We start from the raw sequence: 24,433 nt of genomic DNA on the forward strand, positions 1-24,433 counted from the left end.
CCCCTGAGAACTTTGAGCCTGTTGAAAGCGCAGGGGCCACTGTTCCACTGTTGCTCTGTGTACTGCTGGGAGACTTGGGTCTCTAATATGTTGTCCTAGGCTAACATTCCTCAGTCTTGGACACCTGTGCACCAGCACTGGCCCTCCAGACTGGGCTTAGATGGGTGGATGGAACCAAGGTGGTGATTATGGGCTTCAGCCTTTCTGTGCCTCTTGGTAGGATGCTGCATTTCCAGCCCCTTGGTTTGCAATATTGAACATGCCTGCATATATCTCCATATGTAACACAAGCTTTATTTCTTTAATTATGTCTTAAAAATTGCTGAATTCTGGGGCTGGAGAGATAGCACAGCGGGTAGGGTGTTTGCCTTGCACGCAGCCGACCGAGGTTCAATTCCCAGCATCCCATAATGTCCTTTGAGCACCGCCAGGAGTAATTCCTGAGTGCAGAGCCAGGAGTAACCCCTGTGCATCGCCAGATGTGACCTGAAAAGCAAAAATAAATAAATAAATAAATTTCTGAATTCTGAGCAAAGACTTGTATTAAAATTACATAAGAATACAAAAAAACAATACTGTTTATGTAATTGCTCTAGAGTATAACTCAACATTTTAGTTATGATTTTAGCTTCGTAACAGATCTTTCTATAATCATGAAGAGCATCAATAAATGGAATTAGATCACTTCCAGGTGTGGCCCAAATACCCTCCCCCAAATTAATAATAATAATGAACTTTTGCTAAGATACAGATAATGGAAGAGAAATTTACCCTAATAGTATACTGATTTTTGGCTGTAGGCAGCATGATAGTAAGCTTACTTTTTAAAAACTGATTTTAGATTTTTACATAAACAGTTGGCTACAATTTTTCCACTATAAGAAACACAAAGTACATAGTATTGTCTTGGTGTTCAATAGTTTTGCACAGTAAAATTTCATCATCAAATTTTTAATTCAAAGATTGTTGTTATAAATCTTATTAGGAGTGTTTTCATAATATGCCTTGCATCAGTGTTTTGAGCAAACTTTCGAAAGACAAACTGTAATTCCTCTTTCTGTAGCAGACATTGCCAGTAGACCTGAGCAACAGTGCTGTCAGAAGTCATGGCAGTGGTAGTTTCCATGGAGCATCTGCATTTGATCCCTGCTGCCCTGTTTCCTCTTCTCGAGCTGCAATCTTTGGCCATCAGGCTGCTGCTGCTGCCCCAAGTCAGCCATTATCATTAGATGGTTATGGATCCAGCATGGTTGCACAACCCCAGCCCCAGCCTCCGCCACAAGCCTCACTCTCCTCCTGTCGGCATTACATGCCACCTCCTTGTAAGTATGCAGTTACCTAGAGGTATAGAGATGGAGTATGATGTGTTTTTCTCAAAATAACCTTCCAGTTAAAAAAAAAAAATCATAGATGGCTAGCATTTCCGTGGCTGAAGAGTGGGGTCTATTTTTTAAGGTTTTTTCCTCCTTTCACCCTCACATCCCCCAAAGCATTTTCTAAGGTAAATCAGATCAGGAAAATAAAAAGTATCCTCTTTTGTAAAGTTAAAGTATATCAGTGATACCTTGGATTCCTATAAAAGGAAATTTTAAATAATTTCCTTTAGGAATAATAAGAATTGTGAAAGTTTAATAGTTTCTAGGATGAAGTAAATTTTGACTAAGATTCTTAAGCTTAATGGCGGCATTAGAGAGAATTTCTTGCTGAAAACTTTGTCAGTTGCAAAAGGTCTTTATATTCATTTGATGTAAGTAAATTCTTCGTTCTGAAAAAATTATACTAGGGGTAGAGGTAAGACTCTTGCCTTGCATGCAACTGTTGAATTCCTGACATCCCATATGGTGTCCTGCGTAAGCTAGGAGTGATTACTTAGCACAGAGCCAGGAATAATCCCTGTGTACTACCAGGTGTGGCTCAAATTCCTCCCCCGCTAGTGCCCCTTCCCCCACAAAAAAAAGTGTTGACTTTTTTATTTCTTAGGATAAAGCAAAATGACTTGGGTGTGAGGGGGAGTTTTGAATTCTGGGGTCATACCCTGTGGTGCACGGGTGCCATGACCAGCAGTGGCTATGGGACATTTGGTGCTGGAGAATTTTTTTTTTTAATTTTATTGAATCACTGTGAATTGATTACACGCTTTCATGTTTGAGTTGCAATCTCACAATGATCAAACACCCATCCCTCCACCAGTGCACATTCCCCACCGCCAGTATCCCGAGTATATCCCCCCTTTCCCACCCTCCCCCTGCCCCATGGCAGACAATATTCCCCAGACTCTTCTCTCTACTTTTGGGCATGATGGCTTGCAACACAGACACTGAGAGGTCATCATGTTTGGTCCATTATCTCCTTTCAGCATGCATCTCCCATGGTGCTGAAGATTCTTTTACTGTCTCACCAGCCCTAAAAAAAGAGAATGTTTAGATTAAAGTTTAAAAATTTGTCTCACAGCATACATTACTTTCTTTAAATGCATGGTGATGTGTTGGGGAAGCAGCTCAAAAGACTACCATGCATGCTTTGCGTGCTGGAGACCCTGGTTCCATCAGCTTGTCATGGTCCCTCAAGTGCTGCTTGGAATTGCCTCTGAGAACCACCAGCTGTGAACCAAAAACACTGAAAATAAAAATCTTAAGTGCAGGGCTGGAGCGATAGTACAGCGGGTAGGGCGTTTGCCTTGCACGCGGCCGACCTGGGTTCTAATCCCAGCATCCCATATGGTCCCCTGAGCAACGCCAGGGGTAATTCCTGAGTGAAGAGCCAGGAGTAACCCCTGTGCATCGCCAGGTGTGACCCAAAAACCAAAAAAAATAAATAAATAAATAAATTGTTAAAAAAAAAAAATCTTAAGTGCATGCTAATAAAGCTTCCTTTGAGAACATGATTGAATGGGTTCATTGTTACCTTCTGTTTCTGTGATGCATGAAATTGATTAGAAATTAAAGAAAATCCTCTTGTGATGGACTAGAGAATGACCATTACTCCTTATTAGAGTACTAAGAAAATCTCCCAAATAAAATGAAATTTGGACTGAAATCTAAAGAAAAGATGAGCACATTTTTAGATTTAAATTGAATTACATCCAATTCAAGGGTGATGTGGGACCTTTTAACAGTCACTTTGAAACATAAAAATTTAGTACAAAAATGTAAAAAGCCGGGGCTGGAGTGATCGCACAGCGGGTTGGGTGTTTGCCTTGCACGCGGCTGACCCGGGTTCGAATCCCAGCATCCCATATGGTCCTCTGAGCACCCCCAGGAGTAATTCCTCAGTGTAGAACCAGGAGTAACCCCTGTGCATCGCTGGGTGTGACATAAAAGGCAAAAAAAAGAAATGTAAAAAGCCATCTTGTTAAGGGATTTTTCTGACAGGTTCTTGGTAAATTTGACATTTTAATTTTGCACAGGAAAAATAACATGGGGCAGTGAGCATTAAGAGCAGCAATAAAATAGTATCTTCACATAATTTCCCACTATAACTTATAAGTTCTTTTCCTCTGTATATTGCCTTGAAACACTTACTCAGAAAAGGAAAACAAAGTCATACATGTAAATATGTATAATAGCATAATTGCACAAAAGCAAAAATATCTTTAAATGGTAAAATAAGATAAAAAGACAACTTAAAAAATGTTTAAACCTAGGGGCTGGAGTGATAGCACAGCGGGTAGGTTGTTTGCCTTGCACGTGGCTGACCCAGTGTTTGATTCCCAGCATCCCATATGGTCCCTTGAGCACCGCCAGGAGTAATTCCTGAGTGCAAAGCCAGGAGTAACCCCTGTGCATTGCTGAGTGTTACCCAAAAAGCCAAAAAAAAAAAAAATGTTTGAACCTGTCTTATGGCTGGAGTGGTAGTACAACAGGTACTGACCTGGGTTTAGTCCCCAAGCTCTTCCAAGAAATAGAAATACAAGCTCTTTCTCAGGTTGACATTTGAAAAAAATCTTGTGATGGAAATAGTAACTGTGGTAACCTTTGGGGAAGATTATTTTGTGAACTGGTGTCTGTGAATTTTTCTCTCAGATTCAGAACTATAGAAATTTATGCTGCAAAACCTGTCTTGAGGGGCTGGATTGATAGTACAGTGGGTAGTGCATTGTCCTTGCACGCAGCTGACCCGGATTCGATTTCCAGCATCCCATATGGTCCCCCGAGCACTGCCAGGAATAATTCCTGAGTGTATAAGCCAGGAGTAATCCCTGTACATCACTTGTGATCCAAAAAGCAAAAAAAAAAAAAAGAAAAGTAAAAAAAGAAAAACCTGTTTTGAGTAATGTATACAGTATGGATATATTCCCACATGCATACACATGAGAGCATGAGCACAAGAGTTATCATAACATACATGTGCTTTTTTTAACATTTGGTTTGCTTCTAGTTTTATCTGCGATGGTTTCATCAGGTTTCATCAGTTGATATTGGTGTATTCCTGTATTAGAATGCTCTGACACTGAATGAAGTAAAGGTGTGTGGACTCAAGAGAAGGTATCTAAGATCATTCAGAGATGGAAGCAGGTTATTGAGCAGTTCAACAGACTCAAGCACTGATTTATAAAAAGTATATACTGGGGCTGGAGCAATTGCACAGAGGGTAGGGCGTTTGCCTTGCACTCGGCCAACCCGGGTTCGATTCCCAGCATCCCATATGGTCCCCTGAGCACCGCCAGGAGTAACTCTTGAGTGCAAAGCTAGGAGTAACCCCTGTGAATCACCGGCTGTGACCCAAAAAGAAAAAAAAAATTATATATTAATGTGTTCATGTGTTAAAATACTCTAGGAGTGTATAAGAGCAACTGCATGGTACACCTGTTTTTCTTGCAGATGCTTCTTTAACAAGACCTCTTCATCATCAAGCCTCTGCCTGTCCCCACGCTCATGGGAACCCTCCTCCTCAGACTCAGCCTGCACCTCAAGTGGATTATGTTATTCCTCATCCTGTACATGCTTTCCACTCTCAGATATCTTCCCATGCAACATCTCACCCTGTGGCACCTCCACCCCCAACTCACTTAGCCAGTACTACTGCTCCAATTCCCCAACACCTTCCTCCTCCACACCAGCCGATTTCCCACCATATTCCAGCCACGGCACCTCCAGCTCAAAGACTGCACCCTCATGAAATGATGCAGAGGATGGAAGTTCAAAGGAGGAGAATGATGCAGCACCCAACGTATGTTTTATGCTTTTAAAATGATATAACTTTCCATCTGTTTCTATTAGCCTTAAGACTGTAGAGTTGTAATTTTATTTACTTTAGAATTTATTTGGGGTAGAGTTGGCTGTCAGTGCTTAATGGCTACTCCTGCCTCTGTGCTCAGGGTTCACTCTGAGTGGTGTTCATATAGCCATGTGGTATCAGATCAAACCAGGATTGGTCAAATGCAAGGCTGGTGTCTTTACCCTTATACTGTCTCTCCTACCCACACAAATACTAATATTTTTAGAAGCAGTATAGCTATTAAAATCTTTAATTCACAGGGCTGGAGGAATAGCACAGCGGGTAGGGCGTTTGCCTTGCACGCGGCCGACCAAGGTTCAAATCCCAGGATCCCATATGGTCCCCTGAGCACTGTCAGGGGTGATTCTTGAGTGCAGAGCCAGGAGAAACCCCTGTGCATCGCTGGGTGTGATCCAAAAAGCAAAAAAAAAAAAATTTTAATTGACTAGGAAATTAATTTTTGTGTGTTTTTGTTTTGTTTTAAACTAGCCTAATAGTGCTCAGGAACTCTGCAGTGAGCCTGGGTCTCCTTCATGCAAAGCATTGGTTAGCAAGAAAATTCATGACTTGGGTCATATTCTAAACATCTGATTTCATTAAATAACCTGATTCAAATGTTATTTGTAAAAAAGAAAAAAAAACACCCAAAAGTTGTATTGAGAGAACTCCACCAGGATTGATCCCTGAGCACAGAGCTAGGAGTAAGCCCTGAGCATCACCGGTTGTGGCCTAAAAGACATATTAGTAAAATCGTGGATAAGATTTCCATTTATACACACACACCACACACACACACACACACACACACACACACACACACACACACACACACACGAAGGCCAATTGAACCTTCTGAAATTGACTAGTAGCTAGACTCTTACTAAGTTAGTAAGTACTTGTAGGTGTTGACACAAAACGTTTGAATCAGGATATTTAATGAAATCATATGTTTAGGATATGACCCAAGTCATGACTTTTCTTGCTAACCAGTGCTTTCTTTCTGCAGTATTCCATAATAAAGACTGATGAAACATTGATGATACAGAGGAGCAAGATTGAGTTATAAAAGATATTATCTGATGTATGATATATTATTACTAAATAGAAAAGTATTAGTAGAATTTTCAACATCTGGTACTTAAAGTTTGTGGTTTATTTATAAATTTAAGCATTAAAAATTGTACTGAGGGGGCTGGAGCGATAGCATAGCGAGTAGGGCATTTGCCTTGCATGCAGCCAACCCGTTAGGTTCGAATCCCAACATCCCATATGGTGCCCCGAGCACCGCCAAGAGTAATTCTTGAGTGTAGAACCAGGAGAAATCCATCACTAGGTATAACCCAAAAAGAAAAAAAAAATTGTCAATACAATACATTGCTAGAGTAATGGTACCATGGGGTGTAGGGCATTTACCTTGCATGCAGCCAGTCCAGGTTCGATCCCTGGCATTTGATATGGTCCCCCAAACAGTACCAAGAGTAATTCCTGAGTGCAAGGCAAGGATTATTAATACCTGAGCATCATCACATATGGTGAAAATAAAGAAGCCCACCAAAAAATTTTATCGCGAGAGCTCCACTAGGAGTGATCCCTGAGCACTGAGCTAGAAGTAAGCCCTAAGCATCACTGGTTGTGGCCTAAAAGACATATTAGTAAAATCATGGATAAGACTTCCATTTATATTTACTAAATAAATGATGTCCTTAACACTTTAATTTTGAAGACTAATTTTGAAGACAAATAATTAGAATCCTAGTGGACTCAGATGAAGGATAAAGTTGATGGTATTTTTATGTGGTGATAGAACTTTCACAAATCAACGGAAATTTTGACCATTTTAAAAAAATTTATATTGCAAGTAGTTGAAAGGGCTGGAGGTGTGCTTTGTACACTAGAGGTCTGGGGTTATTTCAGACACTGTGTGGTACTATAACAAATTCTAGGTGTGAGTACCAAAGACTGAGCCAAGAATAGCCCCTGGGAACCGCCAGCTATGGGTCAAAAGACAAAAAAAGTAAAATTGTGGACCAAATAGATAATAGAGGGGTTAAGACATTTGTCTTGCACATGGCTGACACAAGTTTAGTTTCCAGTATAATATATGCTCCCCTGAGCACCTCCAGGGGTGATCTGAGCACAGAGCCAGGAAAACGTTCTGAGCACTTTTGAGTGTGACTCACCCCCATCCCCTGGCCAAAACAAGAACAAAACAATAACACAGTTGTATCTCCAAACTTATGACCAGACTAACTGGCTTTTGTTTTCTTTTGGAGGGGGGATGCTCATACCCAGCAGTGGGGTTACTCCTGGCTCTGTGTTCAGCAATCACTCCTCATAGGTCTCATGTGACTAGATGGGATGCTGGGGATTGAGCCCAGGTCAGCCTCGTGCAAGGCAAGCACCTGACCTGCTGTACTATCTCTCTAGTCTCCTGATGAGATTAATTGAATTTTTGGTATTCTTTCGAAAATCAGGGATATGATTTGGGGGTATTTGAGTATGGGCACCAGACTCTGTTGGTCTAATTTTGTTGTGTGTTTTTGTAAGGAGAGATTTTTGTTTGCTTAGGGGTCTTTCAAGCGTTAGTCTTGGGGGACCATATTGTGCCAGTCATTGAACCCATACAAGAAATGTGCTTCAGACCTCTGAGTTATCTCTACGGCTCCTAAATAAAGTTTTATGGGAAAACTACTACTCTTGTTCAGTTTGTGTAATCTGTGACTTATTTTATGCTACAGAAATTAAATTGAATGATTGCAACAGAGACCACATAGACTATTGTATGTGAAAGATACTTGGTTTGTTGCAAGAGTGTTTTTTAAATTTTTGATCTAAATATCACTGTGTAACTTCTTCATTTAACTACTTAAGATAGTTATGTCCTGAATATTTAGCTGTTGGTGTCACGTTAATATAGCAGTGCTTTAGGGGCTGGAGTGATAGCACATCGGGTAGGGCGTTTGCCTTGCATGCAGCCAACCCGGGTTCGATCCCCAGCATCCCATATAGTCCCCCAGCACTGCCAGGAGTGATTCCTGAGTGCAGAACCAGGAGTAACCCCTGAGCATCGCTGGGTGTGACCCAAAAAAGCAAAAAATAATAATAATAATAATATAGTAGTGCTTTAGAGAATTGGCAGACTTATAGTCAGTGTCTAGAAAATGACTAGTTCTAGATTCTGGTGAGAGAGCTCAAAGGGGATGAGGTTCTGTGTTTGGTTTCAGCACCACATGACTCCCCGAGCTGTACTGGGTGTAGTGCTAAGACACAGTAAGCACCACTAGTATGTCCCTGATGACTCAAAAGCAGTGCTGGACCAGAGCCAGCACCACATTGTTGCACCCCAGCTTTGAACCCCAAAATTTGGTTGCAAGCAGTCCTATGCCCACCCTGAACCCAGCACCCCGGGAAGCCCTCTCTGCCAAACTGTCAGACTTGTTCTGACTTGGTGACATGCTGTATCTATAAATGTGTTAGAAGTTAGTAAAAATCAGATTTATCCTATTAAATTGAACCTCTCATGAGCCATTTACTTAGAAATATCTGAGTGCTTTTGTAAATCTGATTTTAGGGAAAAAAAATAGAATAAGCAAATTCAGAATAATAAAGCTAATGTCTGTTTTCACGTTAGCTGTCATGCAAGTTCTTTTTTTAAATTTTTTTATTTATTTATTTTTTTAAAATTGATTCTTTTATTGAATCACCATGTGGAAAGTTACAAAGCTTTTAGGTTTAAGTCTCAGTTACACGATGCTCGAACACCCATCCCTTCACCAGTGCACATATTCCACCATCAAGAATCACAGTATACCTCCCCCCACCTACCCATCCCCCCCACCCCACCTGTGTAACTGATAAATTTCACTTTACTTTCACTTTACTTTGATTACATTTAATATTTTAACATAAAACTCACTATTATTGTTTGGAATTTCTCCCCCTAAAGTCGGACCTTCATGCAAGTTCTTATCTGAACTTGCATGTTTTTAAAAAGGATGTTAAGATTATGGGGCCGGAGCGATAGCACAGCGGGTGGGGTGTTTGCCTTGCACATGGCCGACCCGGGTTCAATCCCTGGCATCCCATATGGTCCCCCAAGCACCGCCAGGGGTAATTCCTGAGTGTGGAGCCAGGAGTAACCCCTGAGCATTGCTGGGTGTGACCCAAAAAGCAAAAAAAAAAAAAAAAAGGATGTAAGATTAAAGTTTTTTTAATTGGTTAAAATGACTATTTCACTGTTTTATGAAAGCAAACAGTATAAAATAGGTTTCATGGGGCTGGAACGATAGCATAGCGGGTAGGGCGTTTGCCTTGCTTGCGGCCGACCTGGGTTCAATTCCCAGCATCCCATATGGTCCCCTGAGCACCGCCAGGAGTAATTCCTGAGTGCAGAGCCAGGAGTAACCCCTGTGCATCGCCAGGTGTGACCCAAAAAGCAAAAAAAAAAAAAAAAAATAGGTTTCATTTTCCTGCCTGCCTATGTTTATATAAAAACTTTCGTACTAAAGATTTTGCTTGGTATTAATTTTTTTTCTATTCAGTTCTGTTATTCTGTTTGAAATACATGCTGTAAAAACATGTTAAAGTAGTCTTTTTCTTTGGATAAAAGCCATTGAAATAAGTGAGCAGTAAGAATTTGTGGAGTTACAGTTTCTTAATGATTAATCAAAATGATTAATGTTATAATTATTTTATGATTGATCTATAGATGTGTGTATATAAATACTAATTTTTTTTCTGCCTTAAGAAATAACCAATTATTCAATTATTTCCAGTGGTCTTTTTGTGTTCTGTGTTTCCAGGCGGGCACATGAACGCCCCCCACCTCACCCACATAGGATGCATCCCAACTATGGTCACGGGCATCATATTCATGTGCCTCAGACTATGTCCTCACATCCTCGGCAGGCTCCGGAGAGATCTGCTTGGTCAGTATCTTAATTTATTTCAAAACTTCACTCAGCAGTTGTGTAAAAGCTTCCAGAAGAAATTATTGTAGTGGGTGCCATTATGAAGGATAGTGTGTAAAAATGGACTTCTGGGTCAGTTGTGAGACATTGTCTCTAGATAGATTATTTTACAGACCTGGAAAGGGCAATTGCTTGAGCAATGGGCATGGAACTGTGTCAAGTATTTGGGAGGTGAGGCGGGCAGGTAGAGCTTGGGGCCACACCCTATTGTGCTCAGGGCTGGCTTCTGACTCCACTTAGGAATCGTTCCTGGCAGTGCTCTGGGGACCATATTGGATTGAACCTGGGCTGGCTGTGTGCAAGTGCCTTGTGTGCTTTTCTTGACCCTGAGTGTCAAACATTAAAAAAAAAAAAAATTCTCTTTTGAGGGTATCTTATCATCTAAGTTAACTGTAAATGGGTGTGCTTTTCACAAATTCTTTTTTTCGTTTTGTTTTGTTTTGGGGCCACTCTTGGCAGAGCTTAGGAGCTACTCCTGGCTCAGGAAACAGTCTACAATATGGGGATCAAACCCAGGTTGGCTGCATGCAAGGCAAGCGCCCTACTCACTGTTCTAATGTTCCAGCCCCACAATTTATTTCTACCCCATTGTTGTACTCAAATTTCTCTACCCCTTACCTAGGTTGGTGGTCTTTTTTAGAAAACTGAAATGGATTTTCATTCTTTTTTTTTTCTTTCTGAGTTTATTGTCTGTAAGAAGTCACTGAGATCTTAGCTTAAAATGATTTTTTTTTTTGGCCTTTTTTGGGTCACACCCGGGGATGCACAGGGGTTACTCCTGGCTCATGCACTCAGGAATTACTCCTGGCAGTGCTTGGGGGACCATATGGGATGCTGGGAATCAAACCCAGGTCGGCCACTTGCAAATGCTCTACCCGCTGTGCTATCGCTCCAGCCCCTAAAATGACTTTTGAGGCAGGAAAAAACATGAAAATAATAACTTGCTATTTACCAGTTTCATTTCGTTTTTGGTGGCTGGAGATGGATGGGCCTGACACATGCAAGAGAAGCACTTTACCACTGATTTTCATCCCAGTTTCATCGATTTTATTCTTTTGACAAAATTTTTATAGGGGCCAGAGATAGTCCAAGGGTTAGGGCACTTGACTTGCATGTGACTGATCCAGGTTTGATTCCCAGCACCATATACGGTTCCTCAAACCCTGCCAGGAGTGATCCTTGAGCACAGAGCCAGGGTAAATCCTGAGCACAGCTGAATGGCAAAAAAAAAAAAAGGGGGGGGGGATTTTGACCTTTTTTTTAAAGGCCTAGAAGTATTTGCTCTGCTAATTATCCTGATGCCAACAGCCCAGAGACACCATTTTAATAAACAGAAACCTCAGAATCATCTACCATTTTTATAATTTAAAAAAGTATCTTGGGGCCAGAGAGAGATAGTACAGTAGGTAGGGTTTGCCTTGCACAGGACCTACCCAAGTTTGATCTGTAGTACCATATTTAATTTCCAAATCTACCAAGAGTGATTCCTGAGTACACTCAGGAGTAATTTTGAGCACAGCAGGATTTGATCCAAAAACCTAAAATAAACTTTTTTTAAAAAAAAAAACGAAACAAAAACCAAGGTCTTCCTTGGCTGCTCTTCAAGTTGAAAAAAACTTTTGAATTCCTTTGTGTGATGTGAAACAGTATAAAACCTTGTTCCCCAGGGTCACAGAACCATATTTTTTTTTTTTGAGGTTTAATTTCTGAAGTGAAGGACAAAATAGTAAAACATTGAAGCAAAAGTATAATTTTCTCAGCTATATAAGTTTCAGATTACTTTTTTTTTTTAAAGTCATACATCCCCCATTCACATTCAGTTGAAAATGAAGACACTGTATTACTGTATCACTGTCATCCATTTTTTCTTGACTTACTCTAGTGGACACCAGTAATGTTCCGTTCCTCAAAGCCCTGAGTTTTTTTTTTTCTTTTCTTTTTGGGTCACACTCAACGATGCACAGGGATTACTCCTGGCTCTGCACTCGGGAATTACTCCTGGCAGTGCTCAGGGGACCATATAGGATGCTGGAATTGAAACTGCAAGGCAAACGCCCTATCTGCTGTGCTGTTGCTCCAGCCCCAGCCCTGAGATTTTTGCAGCCTCTCGTTAATCTTCTTTCCCAATGATTGGAGGCTCTTTCAGGGTCAGGGGAATGAGGCCTATCGTTACTGTCTTTGGCTTATCGAATATGCCATGGGTAGCTTGCCAGGCTCTGCCTGTGTGGGTGGCATACTTTTGGTAGCTTTCCGGGCTCTCTGAGAGATGTATATGGGTGTGTGTGTGTGTGTGTGTGTGTAATAGTATATATTATATTATATATTATATTATATTAGTATATATTAGTGTATATGTGGTATATATAAATATATATACAAAATATATAATACTCGGTATGATTTGTTGCCTACTGTCTGAACTCCATCAAATATGGGGTGGTAATTATGGAAAAATGCGTAGGAAGTGGGGGCTGGAGCAATAGCACAGCGGGTAGGGCGTTTGCCTTGCACGCGGCCGACCCGGGTTCGATTCCCAGCATCCCATATGGTCCCCTGAGCACCGCCAGGAGTAATTCCTGAGTGCATGAGCCAGGACTAAGCCCTGTGCATCGCCGGGTGTGACCCGAAAAGCAAAAAAAAAAAAAAAAAAAAAATGCGTAGGAAGTGTCTTATAATGTATCGTGGCCGCGCAGTCTGGAAAGTCAGCTGCCAGGGCTGGGTCCCTTGGGGCGGGGAGGGCTCCCACCTGCCCCCCTCTGGTTTGCCCTGAGTGAAAACAGACTGGCATGGAGTCCCAAACAAACCTCGAAAGCATCATTAAATTATTATTAATCAATAGCCTGAGGAGGGCCTACTGAAGCATGGGGAGGATGAGGGTGCCAAGCCATTGGGCCTCACTCGAGCACATGCTGCCTTTCAGATCTGGAAATGAGGTGCGGGCGCAACCTCCCAGGTCTGTGCCGAAGAGGAAACAGGATGCTATGTATGAGAGTCCTTTGTAAATGCTAAAACTATTCAAATGATACCACCATCACCACTGAAACCTGTTTTCCAAGTGTGGATTTTTTTTTAGCATCATCTAGAAGTGACTCTTTAACAAGACAGACCTATATGAAAGGGATCCCCTTGGTTGACCTTCTATCCTCTTCTATGAGACACGAACATAGCTAAACGTACACTCAACATCACAGCTGGGGACAGTTCAGTCTCTAATAATTTGATAGGTACTAACAAATTATATTCCAGCAAGACACTGTAAGTATGACTAAAAGTTCCGTTGTTCTTATTCTTTGTTAGGGAACTGGGAATTGAAGCTGGAGTGACTGCAGCCTCTTACACACCTGGTGCATTGCATCCTCATTTAGCTCATTACCATGCGCCACCGCGACTTCATCATTTGCAGTTAGGAGCTCTTCCTTTGATGGTAAAATAGAAAAGTTTTTCAAATTCTCCTTTAAAAATATTCATCTCTTAGCTTTTTATTGGAAATATTTTTAGTCTTTTGGATGGTACAGAAAGAATCTGAGCTATTGTATGGAAAATTTGAAATCTGTATTTATAATTTGTGCAGTAAAGTATACTCTTATTAATGTTAAATGTGATGACAGTTTATTCTTTGTGTACCAATGTAAAAATTTTGATCTTTTGTCACTGGGGCATTAGTTATTTTGCCATAAATGGTGATGGTCCATTCTGATGTAGTCATACTTTATTTTGTGATCTGTAGAATCACTGTATTGCCTCTGATTCTGGATTGGATAGATTCAGGTTTTCATATTAATTTGAGTTTGAAAGAACATGTTTGGCTAGGATTTATGGAGTTTGCTCTTTGTAGTATATACTAGTTCTAAAAGTGGCACAGAGAAGGGCTACTATTGGTTTGCTGAGGTTATTTCGGGGATTCCCAGATACTTCATCTTAAACATTATTTTTACTCAGGGTTTGGAATTCAGAGCAGTGCTCTTATATTTTAATATGTAAAGAGCTATCAAATAGCATAAACACAAAGAAACACCAAGTAAATTGACATTTCTAGATCTCAGGGATTAGTTTTACGCAGCAATAAGAAGACTGCCCTGCTAAGAAACCGGCAATCAGGAAACATTCAAGGGTGAATGTCCTGTCATATTCATGTATTTAGAGTCATTTAGCCAGGTCATAGAAAGATTGCTGCCTTAGTGGTGTGAAGTAGATTTCAAGATGAATTGAAAGGAAGCAATAGTGCAGCAGGTATGACATTTGCTTTGCATACAGCTGACTTGGGTTTAATCCCCATATGGTCCTATCAGGAGTGAGCCCTGAGGACTGCTAGATGTCCTGCTCCCCCATACATGGACAAGAGAAAAGTATCCGAACAGAGGCAATAACAACTGACTTTAAAATGACAGGACACATTTGGGTAACCTGAAGGATGATTTTCACATTGCTGCCTTGGGTTATTAAGGTATATAGTGATGCTGTTCTTTGGGTGTGAGACAATTGAAGGCTTAAAACGAGAAGGGTTAGATTGGGTTGGGGAGTATTGACCTGAGATAATGTTTCTCAGTTGGAATAGGCAGTAGGAAGTTAGTCTTGCTCTGGGTCCTCAAGCCATATCTTTCACTCTTACAGTAAGTTAATACATATGTATATTATATGTGTATTTGTTGTATATAAGTCCGTGGAAAAGGATTTGAAAATGATTTTTAGCAAAAATATATAGAATGATAATGATTTCAGTAATAGTAGTGGTGATGGGGGTGCTTCTGAGATTGCAGTACAAGGGTGAGAATGTGGGTAATGATGGATACTACGTGTTTTATAAGCTTAGCTGTGAAGGGGAAGTAGAAAATAGGATTAGCTTTAAGATAAAGGTAACACTTTGAGTTTGGAGGAATTTTGAAGGTGTTTTAGATAAGATAGAGCATCCTTAGTGAAGATGTATAGTAGCCCTGGGTCTGGGGGACTGAAATAGTGATAGAGATTAACTTTGAATAGGAAAAAAAGAAGCTCCTCCCTTAAAGTTAGAGAAGGAGGTCTAGTGAGGGTAGAGGGTACATGCAGGTGGAGATGATTGGGGGTAGGGGCAGAAGTTCATTCTGAATTCTGTTTTCTTGAGATTGTATATGTGGTTGGGTTATACGCTGAGAGATTTGTAACACTGATATTAATTGTAAGGTAAGATGCAGATATAAAACAGAAGGTTACTTGAAGTTCTATTACTTATTTTTACCTTGTTCATAAATGGATTATTTTTCAAATCTTTAAAGACTTTTACCAGTTGTGTTTCAGTGGAGGCTAATTTAAAAACAATTTTGTAGGTTTGGGGCTGGATCGGTAGTACAGTGGGTAGGGTGTTGGCCTTGCACGTGGCCGACCTGGGTTCGATTGCCAGCATCCCATGTGGTCCCCCAAGCACCGCCAGGAATGATTCCTGAGTGCATGACAAAGAAGTAACCCTTGTGCTTTGCCAGCTGTGATCCAAAAAGCAAAAAAATATAAGAATAAAAATTTTGTAGGTTTATAAAGATGGGAGACTGGAGCTGGGGCTTAGTGGTAAAGTGCCTTTCTTGTGTGCATGAGACCTGAGTTTCTGCCCCCAACACTACAAAATAATTTTTAAAATGTTTTTCCTGGAAAGAAAAATCATGCTCTATCTAAGAATCTCATTTTGGAGGGGGGAGGAATTCTGGCATGGGGCACATCAGCAGTGCTCAGGGCTCCTTCCTGACTTGTTTCTCAAGGGTTGTACTGGGCTGCAGTATGCGAGGCATTTGCACTGACCCTCTGAGCCTTCTCCCTGGCCACTCCTTTGACCTCATGGACTCTTGTACATGTTAGTCATATTGCTTAAGTTTGGTTTGGGGGTCACACCTAGTAGTACTTAGAGAACTATGCTGCAGACACTGAGCTAACAATCAAGAATCATTAGTCCTATCACAAATACAGGGTTAGATTATTGGCAGCCTTGAGTTGTAAAGTTGAACTGGTCACAACCAGTTACTTCATGTTTTTGTGTATGTTTCCCTGATGCCTCAATGTGACCCCAAACCAACTTAAAATTAGAAAACACTGATAGAGCATTCACTGATAGAATGAGATGAAAAAAACAAAGGAGTTAGAGGACTTTTGATTCTTCGGGAGGTGAAGAATATTGGAAATTTTTGTACATTTTCATTTTCTAAAACTTTTTAATAAATCTCTCAAACCAACAAGATTTTATGAAAATCTCAGTCATTTTGCCTTTTGATTTCTATGAGCTTTAATCTTAAATTTGGGCATTTTTTAAAAACTAGGATTCTTTGTTTAAATACATGAGAGGAAATCTGTTATTTTGTAGAATAGCTATCAAGAGTCTTGATTATATTTTAAGATTTATTATGTAAGAGACCATCTTCTATAGTAACCTAACCCAGTTATAGAATGAATTGTTCATGCCTTGCTTGCATGAAGCCCTGGGTTCCAATCCTGGTATTCGAAGGGCCCCAGAATCAGTTCCCAACACCACTTATGTATAAAGAATTTATGTATAAATTCTGTGACTAAATTGAGCGTCTTGCATTTCTCAGTATTACAGTAAAACTTGAATCTCTTCATTAATTTAACCTGTTGCTTTTATTAAAAATAGGTTCCTGATATGGCAGGCTATCCTCACATCCGATATATTTCATCAGGATTGGATGGAACATCATTCAGAGGTCCATTCAGGGGCAATTTTGAGGTATATCATGAAATTAATGAAGATAATTTGCCAGTATGCTTAATGCAAAGATTGTTTATCTATTAGTATTCACAATTTTATAGGATTGCTGCAGTACTTGGGAATAACCAGGCAATTAAAAAAATCTGAATTTCTGATATGGTTCTGGGAGGTTTATGGAAAGATTACAATTAACTCTAACCACAGTGACTGGCCCCAGCTTGTTCCCTGCACCGCCTACGGTTTCCAAGCACTGCCGGCAGTGATCCCTGAGCACTGCTGGGTGTGGCCAAAATCAAAACACAATTATAATTTAAAAAAATAGGGGCTGGAGTGATAGCACAGTGGGTAGGGCGTTTGCCTTGCACATGGCCGACCCGGGTTCAATTTCCAGCATCCGATATGGTCTCCTGAGCACGGTCAGGGGTAATTCCTGAGCGCAGAGCCAGGAGTGACCCCTGAGCAATGCTGGGTGTGACCCAAGAAGCAAAAAAAAAAAAAAATAACAACAACATGCAAAACAAGAACAAGAAAATGTTACCCATGCTTTTTAGAGAAAAATAGGGTCCCGACAAATAGTACAGGAGGTAGAGCACTCGCCTTGCACATGATTGACTTGGGTTCCACTCGTTCCACTCCATATGTCCCCAAGCCCTTCCAGGAGTGATCCCTGAGTGAACCCTGAGCACAGCCAAGTGTGCTCCAAAACCAAGAATAATGATAATAAAAGTCTGGGGGTGTGTCTCAGTGTCAGAGCATTGCCTTGCTTGCATGAAGCCCTGGGTTCCAATCCTGGTATTTGAAGGGCCCCAGAATCAGTTCCCAACACCACTTTGCCTCTGGCTGCAGCCCTGGTGACCCCCAGAACCAGTAAGTCAGTCCAAAAACAAAAACAAGTAAGTGAAAAGATCAAATACTAAAATTGGGCATGATTAAATTATATATTATGGTATGCACAAAAGAGCCTGGCAAGCTTCCCATGGCTTATTTGATATGCCCAAACAGTAACAATAACAGGTCTCATTCCCCCGACTCTGAAAGAGCCTCCAGTTGGGAAAGACGGGTAAGGAAAAGCTGCTGAAATCTCAAGGCTGGGACGATTGGAGACGTTACTGGTGCCCGCTTGAGCAATCGATGAACAATGGGATGACAGTGACACAGTGATGATTAAATTCCTATAAATCTTTATGCTTAATTTTTTTTTTTTTCAAAAAAGCATTGCTGGGGGGCTAGAGTGATAGCACAGCGGGTAGGGCGTTTGCCTTGCACGCGGCCGACCCGGGTTCGAGTCCCAGCATCCCATATGGTCCCCTGAGCACCGCCACGGGTAATTCCTGAGTGCATGAGCCAGGAATGACCCCTGTGCATTGCCGGGTGTGACCCAAAAAGCAAAAAAAAAAAAAAAAAGCATTGCTGAAGAAAAAGAAACCAACTCTTTCTGCATGTCTTCAGTTGGCCAAGGAAAATAAGCAATTTGTATTACCCTATATAAGAAATAATTTATAGGGGCCAGAAGGATTAAGTACAGCCAGCAAGACACTTGCTGGCACTGGCGTGTAGCTAACCTGGGTTCTGTCCTTGGTCCCTGAAGTATCTGAGCACAAGAGCTAGGAGTAAGTTCTGAATATAGCCAGGTGTGGCTCCAAAACCAACCAAATAAACAGCCATGTATATCAACAGCCTATTTTTGCAACATAGGTCTTTTTGACCACTCTAGTTTGGAAATTTATTGCTTTTTCAGTTAAGATTGTGCTGTTTAGGAAATAATCATCCTTGCTTATAATACTAGTTAATGTTGACTTCCAGGAACTGATTCATTTAGAAGAAAGATTAGGAAATGTGAACCGTGGAGCATCCCAGGGGACAATTGAAAGATGTACATACCCACACAAATACAAAAAGGTAAGGGCTTACTCTGAAACCTCCAGATTATCATTGTAGAGATCTGTAAAATTTAATGTTTGGACCTTTGAATTTGTAGAACTATGTAAGTACATTTTCATTAAAATTATACATAAAGGGGCTGGAGTGATAGCACAGCGGGTAGGGCATTTGCCTTGCACTCGGCCGACCCGGGTTTGAATCCCAGCATCCCATATGGTCCCCTGAGCACCGCCAGGGGTGATTCCTGAGTGCATGAGCCAGGAGTGACCCCTGTGCATCGCCGGGTGTGACCCAAAAAGCAAAAAAAAAAAAAAAAATATTTATACATAAAAAGTAGAAAGTACAAGAATATCACTTACACTGAAGTTTATCCTGCTGATCCCCAGCCTTCTTTTTCAAAAGAAGATTTATGACTAAGGATTTCTTAGGTAAATTTTCTGGATGTTTTTATGCATTTATGATGTGCATACTTTTTTTTTCCCCACTTGGAAAATAATCACTGGGGCTAGAGAGGTTCATGGGTTAAGGCAGTTGCTTTGCACTTTGCCTACCCTGTTCTAATCTCTGACACTGCACAGGATGCCCAAAGCACCACCAGGGGTTACTCTTGAGCACAGAGCAGGAAACAGCCCCTGAGCACTGCCGGGTGAGACTCAAACCTAAACAGGCCAAAGAGGATATCATACAGTTTGCTGTATTTTGTTCTGTGTCAACATCTGGTGATCACTTACAGTCTTTTTGATTGTTAATAAAGATTACCATTATATGACAGTACTTTAACTATTTATTTTAATGGACATTTAGTTGAGCAACATTTTTTATATTCTGTTCTCAATTCCATATGTGGTATATTTTATTTAGAAGTTGGGAAAATGTTAAATATCAGTCCCAAAAGTGGTATTATACTTCAAAGTTGGGGATCTGTAAAATATAGAGATATAATTAAATTATATCTCTATATATGCTATAATTAAATCTTTTGACCTATTTTCTAAGAGCGTTCATAACATTACCACTAAATTTAAGTCCTTTCACTGAACAAAATACTATTATTAGCATTAGTTTGAAACATTAGTGAAACAAAGTTTATTTAGCTATGCTTATGTTAGGACAAAATAATTTCTATTGTTCTTGTCCTTGCTATGTATTTAAACTAATGAACTTAATAAGTTTTTAGGTAATGAACTTTCTTTACATTCAGTTTTGCTTTTGATACATTATTTGAAAGTATTTGAAAGTACTCAATTTTTTCATTAAGTAGTTATACCTGGGAGATAAGTTGTGGGTGAATGTTTTGTTTTGTTTTGTTTTTCACATAAATGCAGACTTTACTCAGTTGTTCAATAATGTCATCTCTACTAATAAGGTAACAACTGATTGGTTCTCACAGAGGAAACTGCACTGCAAACAAGATGGGGAAGAAGGGACTGAGGAAGACACAGAGGAAAAATGTACTATCTGTTTGTCTATTTTAGAGGAAGGTGAAGATGTGAGGTAACTAGACATTAATTACTCAAAACTCTTGTTAAAACAATACAAGAGATTGTTATTGGAAAATGAGCTAGAAGCTAAAGATTTCTTCTGGCATACTCTGTTGTTAATCTCTGATATTTAGAATTGCCTTCTCACAGTGAGTGAAAGAATAGAAAGAAGAGTAGTAGAATTGAAAGATTCAGATCTCTAATACCAGTGAGATGTGGGAAATGGATTACTCACTGTTACGGCCCCGCCAAGACTTAACCAAAACTTAACTTATGGTCATAATTATTTTCAATAAAAGCCTATAGACAGAAGAATTTGAGAGGCTATGGAGTACAAGATATTATACTTGTATTAATATTTTTTCAGAATTTAGGATCCAGAAAGATGGTATAGCAGGTAGGGTGCTTGCCTTGCATATGACTGACCTATGTTTAATCCCTGATATCACATATAGTCCCTTGAGCGCCTGAGAGTGTGGACCTCTCCCCCCCAAAAAAAGAATTTAAAATATTGCCCAATGTTTAAAGAGGATCCAGATTAGCTCTATGCAGTTTGTTTATAATTTGTAATTATAAGTAACATTAAGAGTGTGTTATAAATTAACCTAAAATTCCCTGTCAACTTTTCGGACTATTTTCTTCATGTATTTTGTGGTATACAACATGTTATTAAACTACCTACTACTAATTTCAGACATATTACCACTTAAGTAATAGTTTTGTTCAGTATTTTTTAAATATAACCCAATCTCAGATTAAAGTGTTTCTGTGATTATACATAATAGAACCATATAATAACTTTGTGTTACTGTAATTTATAAGAATAACTTACACTTTCTCATTTGACTGAGATAAGAAACAGTTACAAGTACCATATACATCTAAGGTTATTTGAACATCATAGTCCTAATGAAAGTTTATAAAGATATAAATTGTTTTAACTTTACTGTTCATGGAGTAATTAGAGCATCTTAGAAACTGTGTTTACAAAACATCTGGATATATTAAGTATATATAAGAACAATAGATTTAGAATCCATTTTTAGAAAATAAGATGTTCCTTAATTAGTCCAACATGGGTTCTGTGTGTTTACAGCATGCGTTTTAATGTTTTTGAGAGAATAAGATAAAATGGCATTTTTAAGGTACTTTACATGTCATCATTAGCTTTAAAAAGTGTATTTGGAGAACTAGGCACTCTAAGGCACCTTCCTTGTATGTGGCATATCTTGAGTTCAATCCCTGGCATAGTATACAGTCTCCACCTCCTACCCACCCTCCACGTGGCAAGGAATAAGCCCTGAGCCCCACCAGATGTAACCAAAAAAAAAAACCCAAAGGGTTTTGGCTTCAGAGAGCCAGAGTATTGGAGCGCAAGCTTTGCATATGTGCCTCATGTTCGATCCCTGGCACCTTTTAGTCCCTGAGCACTGCTGGGGCGCTCCCACCCCTCATCAGAGTGTTTGAAGCCAGCTCTAGTATATGCGGAAAGCCCATGAATAGAAATAGAACTAGAATAGCTGCCAGTGTAATTCTCATTTTTACAGCTTATAAAAATAGATATTGTTCAGTTAATTTGGTTGTTTCATAGCTGCGTTGTGGTTATTTGTACATTTCATTGCCCAGGGTGCTCATCTTCAGCATTAGGTGAGACTGGTTAGAGAGGTTTGCTTGTTTCTACGAAGAGAATGGTACCTAGAAGCTTTAAAATACTCCTGAATTATTGTACATATCATTTGTTTAAAAATCACTGTACGTGCTCTACCATGAAATTAACATTTGCTTTTGTTTTGTTTACTTACCATAGACGCCTTCCCTGTATGCACCTTTTCCACCAAGTGTGTGTTGACCAGTGGTTGATCACCAATAAGAAGTGCCCCATATGTAGAGTGGACATTGAGGCCCAGCTGCCCAGTGAAAGTTGACACCGTGTTTCAGAACTCTTTCCCTCCCTCTCACTCCCATCCTCCTGGTACTGCAGTCAACCAAAGATGGCATGACTTACCTGCGCAGATTTGGAAGCCTGGAACTTAGAGTGCTGGCTCTGCTATATGGTACAACTAATGCTAGATCTACAGTTTATGTATACAGTTGATTTTGATGTATTTATAAAAGCTTTTTTTTCTAGATTTGACATTTTTCCTGTATCATTTTACTGTATTTTTGCATGGTTCCTTGTATTGCATTTCTTTGCACATATTATGGGCTTGTGACCCTAAACTTGCAGGCAAGATTAGCTGCTTTAGTAAGTAGAATTTTGTGGTCTTTTTGTTTTTTTACATAGTATTGGGACTTGAGAATTATGAATTTTTTTATCCATTACTAACCTTTAATTTAATCAATCATGTGCTTTAGTTTAATGTATAAAGATCCTCTAGAAAATGATAATATTGTGTATTAAGACATTCCTTAATTAGGACAAAATGGCTGCTGTATAATTACAATATGGATTTCTTGAGTTAATACCATCCTTAATGCTGGGAACAGAATACAAACCATATTCAATCAGATGCAGGTGGTATTCCTATCACCAGAGTGATCACTAGAAAATTTCTTGGTGTATCCTTTTCCTTTGGTTACAGTGCAGATAGAGTTGAGTATTGATATCATTCATTGAGACTGCTGTTCTGATTGTATTTATCTTTTTTCCCCTACATTGTTTAGAACTTTATTTCCCTGACTCAATTTTTGCTGCTGTGAAACAGCTCTGATGAACACTAATATTAATTTCAATTAGCTCGATTGTACATAATTGCAGATTTAACAAAATTTTAGGGAAATTGAAGAAGACATGTAGAATTTGTTCAGTCTTTTAAGTACGTACAATAAAGATATCTGCTTACATTAATTTTGTCAGCACATTCAGTCGAGATTTAGAATTGCAATCAATCATTGGCAGGTATCTGCATTCATAGAACTTCTAAATGTCCCAGGATTGTTTTAAGGGATTTTTATTAGTTTAAAGATAAATAAAGTCAGCTGAACCTACATGTCTCTTGTTTTATTTCTCTTTAAACTTGAAAACAGTAAATCTGCAGATACTGTGAGGCACAAATTATACTGTTAACCTACTGTTGCTCTGGCTTAGACCCCCATTTCATAGATTACCAAGAGTCGATCACTGATTTAAATTTTAATTTCTATAGTTAAGATTTACTGCATAATATAGAGTATAAAGTTAAGTTAATGTACTAACATTTCTCCTTTGGAGAAAGTTTTAATCCACTTCAGGATGCATATTACCAGATACTTTCATATACAGGATAGCCTAATTTTATGTCTAATGTGCTTATACTATGCCCAGATTGCAGTTGCATCCAGTCAGTGACATCACTGTCTGTATGTGGAAGACATGTTCCCATGGGTCATATGTGAAGATGTCAATAAGCTTGCATTAAGCCACCTGCTTTGTAAGTGGACTGATGAATAAATAACTTATATTTCTATTGTCTTTGTGTTTCATCATTAGTTTTTGTTTTTAATGTTTACGTTATAGGTTTCGCCAAATAGTGATCTCACTCGAGGACACTAGCATAACTTGGTGTTTATTTTGTTCAGTTAACTTGCCTTTTTTTGTATTACATAATCTTATGCTGTAGCAATGTGTCAAGATAAACATGTTTTAACATACTATGTGCAGAAACGAAGGATGGACTAAAGTTAAGAAATTCAGGTACAAGACCAGAGAAATTGTACAGGAGGTATAAGATCCTGGTCTGGCTTGTAGCTGTTTTACCTGGTTCCATCTCCAGGATCACATGTGGTCCCTCAGCACTGCCCGGGGTCACTCTTGAACACCACTGGATATGGCCCAATCCCTCCCCACCCCCGGCATACCACAGAGAGAAGAAATTTATGTACAAAATATTTTTACTGAATGAGTAGTCTGTAGTTAAGGATAGGGACAAAAGGAGAGAAAGTGCCACTGACAAATCTGGAGTTCCTGCCTAGGGACTGAAGAAGTGTGTGAAGATGAGAATTTGATATTACAGGGTCCTATTCATATCTTTTTCCTCACCCCCACACCCAGACATAAGTAGTACAGATAGATTTCTCTTTTTAAATACAACTTTAGATTTAGGTAAATAACTAACTGGTTTAACAATTGCTACTGATTTTTTAACATAGAGAAACATTTAAATTTTTAGTAGTTTAAAATCTATTTAATAAAAAGTCTTTGTGGCATTACCAGAAGTACTAAT

The 24,433-nt window shown here is 39.5% G+C and overlaps 1 protein-coding gene across 9 annotated transcripts in view; it reads left to right on the plus strand.

Annotated features, from left to right (window-relative positions):
* RNF111 (ring finger protein 111) overlaps positions 1 to 23,682 on the plus strand; it is a 97,852-nt gene extending 74,170 nt beyond the window's left edge. For 4 of the 9 annotated variants that reach the window (XM_055118116.1, XM_055118114.1, XM_055118117.1 and 1 more), the window contains 8 exons: positions 1,064 to 1,322; positions 4,821 to 5,169; positions 9,993 to 10,145; positions 13,485 to 13,611; positions 16,795 to 16,887; positions 18,673 to 18,768; positions 20,117 to 20,244; positions 22,039 to 23,682. In XM_055118116.1, the coding sequence (XP_054974091.1) occupies positions 1,064 to 1,322; positions 4,821 to 5,169; positions 9,993 to 10,145; positions 13,485 to 13,611; positions 16,795 to 16,887; positions 18,673 to 18,768; positions 20,117 to 20,244; positions 22,039 to 22,156 (1,323 nt within the window). In that variant the 3' untranslated portion in view covers positions 22,157 to 23,682. The remainder of the gene's footprint in view (positions 1 to 1,063; positions 1,323 to 4,820; positions 5,170 to 9,992; positions 10,146 to 13,484; positions 13,612 to 16,794; positions 16,888 to 18,672; positions 18,769 to 20,116; positions 20,245 to 22,038) is intronic. The other 5 variants (XM_055118118.1, XM_055118119.1, XM_055118122.1 and 2 more) reach the window with 5 other exon arrangements.
* Positions 23,683 to 24,433: the final 751 nt, after the last annotated feature.

The sequence above is a fragment of the Sorex araneus genome, chromosome 10 (assembly GCF_027595985.1).
Source record: "Sorex araneus isolate mSorAra2 chromosome 10, mSorAra2.pri, whole genome shotgun sequence".
Taxonomy (NCBI): Eukaryota; Metazoa; Chordata; class Mammalia; order Eulipotyphla; family Soricidae; genus Sorex; species Sorex araneus.